At 36.0% G+C, this 5,956-nt stretch overlaps 1 protein-coding gene across 1 annotated transcript; it reads left to right on the top strand.

Annotated features, from left to right (window-relative positions):
• Positions 1 to 478: 478 nt before the first annotated feature.
• Positions 479 to 5,464, top strand: Bm6221 (Uncharacterized protein; the record flags this gene model as incomplete). The annotated part of the gene is made up of 15 exons (XM_001899437.1): positions 479 to 828; positions 1,015 to 1,120; positions 1,219 to 1,501; positions 1,604 to 1,769; positions 1,894 to 2,474; positions 2,641 to 2,833; positions 2,905 to 3,151; positions 3,252 to 3,371; positions 3,509 to 3,614; positions 3,718 to 3,871; positions 3,977 to 4,095; positions 4,197 to 4,354; positions 4,579 to 4,740; positions 4,844 to 5,056; positions 5,369 to 5,464. 15 exons carry the CDS (start codon positions 479 to 481, stop codon positions 5,462 to 5,464), a joined length of 3,054 nt encoding a protein of 1,017 aa, XP_001899472.1.
• Positions 5,465 to 5,956: the final 492 nt, after the last annotated feature.

Below are 5,956 nucleotides of genomic sequence, written 5' to 3'. Positions count from 1 at the left end.
CGGTGAAATATTCAAATTCCCATCAGATAAAAGATGAAAAGCGAAAGAACAAACCTTATTCGTCGAGTACTTTAGTTTGCAAACGATTTATTTGCTGAGTATTTTATTCTCAGGATAAATTAAAATGATGCTACATTTTATGTTTAAACACATGTATTTTGGGCATTAAATCATATGCACAGTTTTTATGGGTCGATATTCATTGAGCTGAATAATACTATATAATTAGGAAGTATGGTTATATATCGTCAGCTGTTGCAGTTACCAAAAATTTCCATAAAGTATATAATGTATGAAGGGCTACAATTACGAAGGAATCACCTCAGCGTTTTATGCCTTACGAGCGTAAATGTGCTGTTATCGAATGAAGTGTGATATAATTTGTCCTTATTAATATATATAACCAGTGTTTTTAAAGGTGAAAGCAATCATAATGAATATTAAGGAGCGAAGAAGGCAATAGACGAGTGTATACTCAATGACCGATTTAAATACATCAACATTAGAACCCATAACTGTGGACATTAATTCTCAGATAAGTGATGCTGATGATAATAAAACTGAGAGTGAAAAAACAGTTGAAATAAATGATGAGCAAATTGGTACCGCTTCTTTGTTGTACAGTGACTTAACAACAACAATCAGCAAATCGTCTCTGAAGTTGTCTTCATCACGAGAAATTGATGAAGCTCGAGCGAATACTGAAACAACAACGACGGCTGTTTTATCAGAGATGGGAAGTATTCCATCAGCTGCTCTAACATCTGAGGAAGGCGTTCCTACACCACCACCATCACCAACAGTCAGGAAAACCTCGGTCAAACCAAGGTCAGATTCTTGTGGGTACATGGAGAACTTTGTTATGCTGCAGTGTGTATTGGTGTTTTAGAATAAAACAACTAAATCAATCTTCATCAAGCTGTAGTGGACATCATTAATGTAATCTGTGTGTTAGGCAGAAGTCAAGAGATTCTATCACAGTTTTTCCCCTTTTACAAACTTTAAGTTTTTCAGTTTGTTTTCATTAGCTCAAGTTTCACATAAACTTGGTGAGCTCTGGTCAAGCGCACGAGAACGCGTTTTTGGTGAAGATTACTGGATACCTTCTGATTGTTATGAAGTATTCCATTTCTTACTCTTTACATACGACATTATTATATGTAAACTATTGGTTTCACTGGATAGAAGATTACATATTTAACTGATTCTGTTATGCAGGTAGTGCCATTTCCGGTGGAGTTGTTACGAGCTCATAATTCCGTCTATCCTCACAGTAACAGCAGAAAAGGATTACGCGTGGTGCAAGGTACACTGAAAAATCGACCTGCTGCACCACTGTTCCATGTACTGTTTTCGAAAGAAAATGAAGAAAAGAACGATAACAGACGAGAAGAGGTCGAATTGCTTGTTACTGTAAGCATATTCCGTACCCATGAAATTCAAGAAGCTATCGATTTATGTAATCGGTGCTATGATTGTGAAGCATTGTTTATGCTGCTTGGTAAGTATATTTTACTCTCCGATATGCTTTTCTTGAATATTTGTTTGTCATAGAACTTTGTCTTTTGTATTTCTTTATGGTGAACTGTTAACTTTTTTACAGACATGCAAAATGATAATCGAAGACTAGTACGAGATTTGGTAACAGCGCTGCGTGCTCATCCGCTTTGGCTAATCGTTCCAATTGCAATCGCGACAAATCGGGTCGATTTTTTTACAAATGAAAGCATTAAAAGGTTTCAGGCAACAAATGAGGATTTATTTGATGTGTAAGTCGCTTCAGATATATGTATAAAAAACTGTTTGGTGGATGCACGCTGCAGACTCCTTTTTTTGAAATCGTTTTTCACTTATTTCAGTTGTGAAACAATTTTGAAACCAAAAATTTTCCAGAATGCTTCAAGTAACTGCTCAGCCGGAAGGTCGTTATCCACTGATGCTTGCGATAGAAATGCATCGCTTGGAAATCGTTCGAAGACTTCTAGAACTTGGTGCCGATCCGACAGCACGAGACATTAAAGGGAATAATTCATTACATTATGCCGCCTTGGCTTCGGTGACTATGTTGGAATTGCTTTGGGAATTTGAAAAAACACATCCTCTTTTGAATACAACCAATCATGATGGATATACTCCTGTGCTGATTGCAATTCGGAATGCGAATCCACGAATTGTATCAACATTAATCTCACATGGTGCCGAGGTCAATATTCGTGTTGCTGGACGATCTCCACTCTTTGAAGCCATGCAAAGTAAAGGCAAATCAACGGAAGTAATTCGGACATTACTGGAAGCTTCTCCCAAATTGCTGCATGAAAAAGACCCAGCCACGGGGAATACGGTATTACACGCAGCACAATTTAAGACACCGCTAATGGGCTTACTATCCCTTAAACACAAGGAACTTGATCTGAATGCTCGAAACAATGCTGGACAGGCGCCTATTCATATGTACGTCAGTAGGGGTGATGTTGGTTAGTGGTTCTCGTAATCAGCTGTCTTTTCTTTTGTTAGTTTAGTCTCCCATAATATAGATTGTATTTACTTCTACGAAGAGTAGAGCGTAATTCTCCATTTTTTACTATTTGGGAAATTATGCTAGGAATATGCCATCTTGGTTAATTGAAAAATAATTCTTAGGTATGGTCATGACTTTGTCGTCTTATAACTGCGACTTGAATGTGTCAGATCAAAGTGGTGATACCGCGCTTCATTTATCTGTTTCAAGAAGAGATTTATTAATGACTCGTTTACTTCTGTGCCTAGGTGCTGATCCAAATGTAAAGAATAAACATGGTGAAACACCGCGACATCTTGCATCTAAACTTCAAGAGTAAGATTAAAGTATAAAGTTTTTGCATTGCATTCTGTTCGTAAATTTGTTAGTAAAAATGTTGTTGTCAGATGGGATCTGGTAAAAAGTCTTGCAATTTGTGGTGCACGTCGCTGCGATAGTGGAGGGAAAAGTGGATGTGTTTCTGGGTGCGTAAATGGTAAGAAGCTGGATGAAATGAAAGATGCTTCATGGTCATTGATAGAAAGTGCTGAAAATTATATGATTCCTCGAACTGGTAGTTCTGCTTTCATGGATGATCTTGAAACATCTGTAGATGTTGAAGTCAGCAACTCTATTCAGGATTTTAAACAAAAGGTTTGTGCGCATTGTACGTTAATGCTTTTTGAATTCACTGTAGTTTAGAATTTACGGTCTGGAAATTGATATTTGTTTTGTCATTTTTGGTATATTTTAGTTTTGTTATGAACGAATGATGAAGAGGTTGGAAGAATTAGCGGCAAAGAAGGATACCCCAGATTTCGTGTGCTTATTATCACTTGATGGTGGTGGGATTCGCGGTCTTGTTATCATACAGGTAATAATTGTTTTTTCTTTCATTTTTTCCTTATTTTGTGTTTCATTTCGTTTTGATAATCTGTAGATGTTCCTTTTTCTCATGAAGGAGATTAAAATTGGACTCTGGTGAGAATGAAGAAAAGGATAATTTTTTAGATGCTGCTGGAACTTGAGAAAATGATGGGCGAGCCATTTTTCTCATATTTTGATATGGTTGCTGGTACCTCTACAGGTGGAATCATTGCTGCTGCTTTGGCGTTAGGTTTGTTCTTTTGAATAAGTATTGATTATAAGGTGTCCGAATGATTTGTTGCTGTAATTATGTAGTATTCTTGATCTGGTTAACTATGAGAACTTGTTTGCAGGGAAAACATTGCGTGACTGCCAGCAAATTTATTTGCGTCTAAAAGATCTTATTTTTGATAGCTGGGCGCGACCGTATAATACATCTTTATTAGAATTATTTATACAAGCAGAAGTTGGCACAGATATGACTCTGGCTTCTGTACCTTGGCCTAAGTAAGTATGGATTCTCGTTCTCTGTGATTTATGAATTTGACACTGTTTTTAGTGTTACAGGATTGATTTTATATCTGTAAGGTTTATATCATCGTTGTTTTTAAGAATGATTTTGACAACAGTACGAGCTGATTGTTTCCCAGTGCGCTTGGAACTAATGCGAAATTTTCGATTACCTTTGTCGGATGAAGAAAATTCGTCCCTTGGATATGCCGATCCCGCTGGTACGTTATATTCGGTAGTCCGACTGTTTTGTTCGGAAAATTATTCATCCTATGAGCAGTTTCTTTGTATTATCCAAAATTGATAATGGCAACCTTTGTAGATACCTTACTGTGGAAAGCACTGCGAAGGACTTCAGCAGCACCGACGTATTTTAGTTCTGTTGATAATAGGTATATTGATGGAGGCATTATTTCAAATAACCCTGCCTTAGAATTGCTTTCTGAATTAGCGTTTTGGAATACTACGAACCATTTTTTGGTAGGTTGTAAGATTTCAGAAAGCAATTTTTTTTATCTTTTTTATCTTTTCATACTTTCTATGTTTTAGATTCTGACAAATGTAGATGGCAGATTTCATGGCAGTTGTCATTTTAATTTATGATGTTTGAGTACAAAAAATGCTTGATTATTTGTTTGCTTTGTTTTGACTTTGAAAAAAGGCTGGTTCTGCTGTATGCAGTATGTTTTTCAAATATTTTTCAGACAAGTTCAGAAAATAATGCCATACAACTTGGATGTTTGTTAAGCGTCGGTACCGGTGCTATTCCAACAATGCCTTTGTCAACATCAAACTTGGAAATCTCATCAAATCCATATTCTTCTGCTGTTGCCATCAAAAATCTGGGAGTTATACTCGTCGAGCAGGTTTTTAGGCATTGAATGTATTCAGTTTTACAATTTTTCGAGACAGTTTTGTATATAATGTGATCCGTTGTGAAAAATAAGAATTGTTAATTACAATTTCCAGGTGACAGCAACGGAAGGAGCGCCAGTAGAACGAGCTCGTTCCTGGTGTCACAATATGAATGTGCCATTTTTTCGACTCTCCGCACCACTTCATAAAGATATCCCGATGGATACGCGGGATGATACTGATATAGCACGTATGATGTGGGATTGCGTGCAGTATTGTAACACGATGCGTTGTGAAATGGAGAAAATACATGGGCTTCTTAGAAAGGTTTGCCATTATAAAATTCGCTATAAAAATAATGTTAATATGACGAGGTAAATTTTAAAGTTCTTCCACTGCATTCGATTGCATTAACTCGAAAAGTTCATTCCCATCAATTGAGTTGAAATATTTTGAAAATTTTCACGAGAATTATGTTCACATTTAGGATTGAAAATTGATTGTTTTTCAGTCGAGGTATATTCAGTGCAGGGATAATCTTTAAGATGTTTTACTTTATTAGTTTATGTGAATCATGGTGATTTAAAATGGAAGGGAATGTCTTTAAAGAATTGAAAAGTGACTTGGTATTTGTTAAAGCTGGGACCTGCTTGGCGCAGACGACATCTTTTCGAAGCCAGAAAAAGTGATGATGATGCAAAATTGCAAACGGCGGGTCGCTCAGATTTAATTTAATTAACGAGCCACTTAGTTTGCTATTATTTTAATTCTTTCGCTTCATATTCGAATTTAAGTGTTTGTTTGCTGATATCAAAGACCAAAGATCAAATGGAGAAGGATTGAGTCACTGAAATAATTTCACTTTTTAAACTGTTTTCCTTATATCCATGTATGTAATTGTGATGCTCGCCGATTGGTGTTATTTTATCAGGCTGTTTTTCTTGGATTTTCTTGGTTCATGCTGTATTGCAGGTTTGCGTTTATCTTTGCTAGTCATTTCTACTCCTTTTTTTGCGACAGTTGTTTTAGTTGTAATGAAATCAATTTTTTTGAGAAGAAAAAACTTTTGTAGTATTTGATTGGTCTTATTATTACTCAGTCTATTTGCCTCGGTAAATTGTTTATTCACTTTCTGTATTTACTGATGGATTCATTTATTGTAAGCCATTTATGAAATGGCTTCTAGTGCGTTCAAATATTTTTGTAATAATTGTTTGTATTATTTTG

The sequence above is a fragment of the Brugia malayi genome (genome assembly GCF_000002995.4).
Source record: "Brugia malayi strain FR3 genome assembly, contig: Bm_v4_ChrX_scaffold_001, whole genome shotgun sequence".
Classification (NCBI taxonomy): domain Eukaryota; kingdom Metazoa; phylum Nematoda; class Chromadorea; order Rhabditida; family Onchocercidae; genus Brugia; species Brugia malayi.
This window is presented reverse-complemented; position numbering and strand designations above follow the sequence as displayed.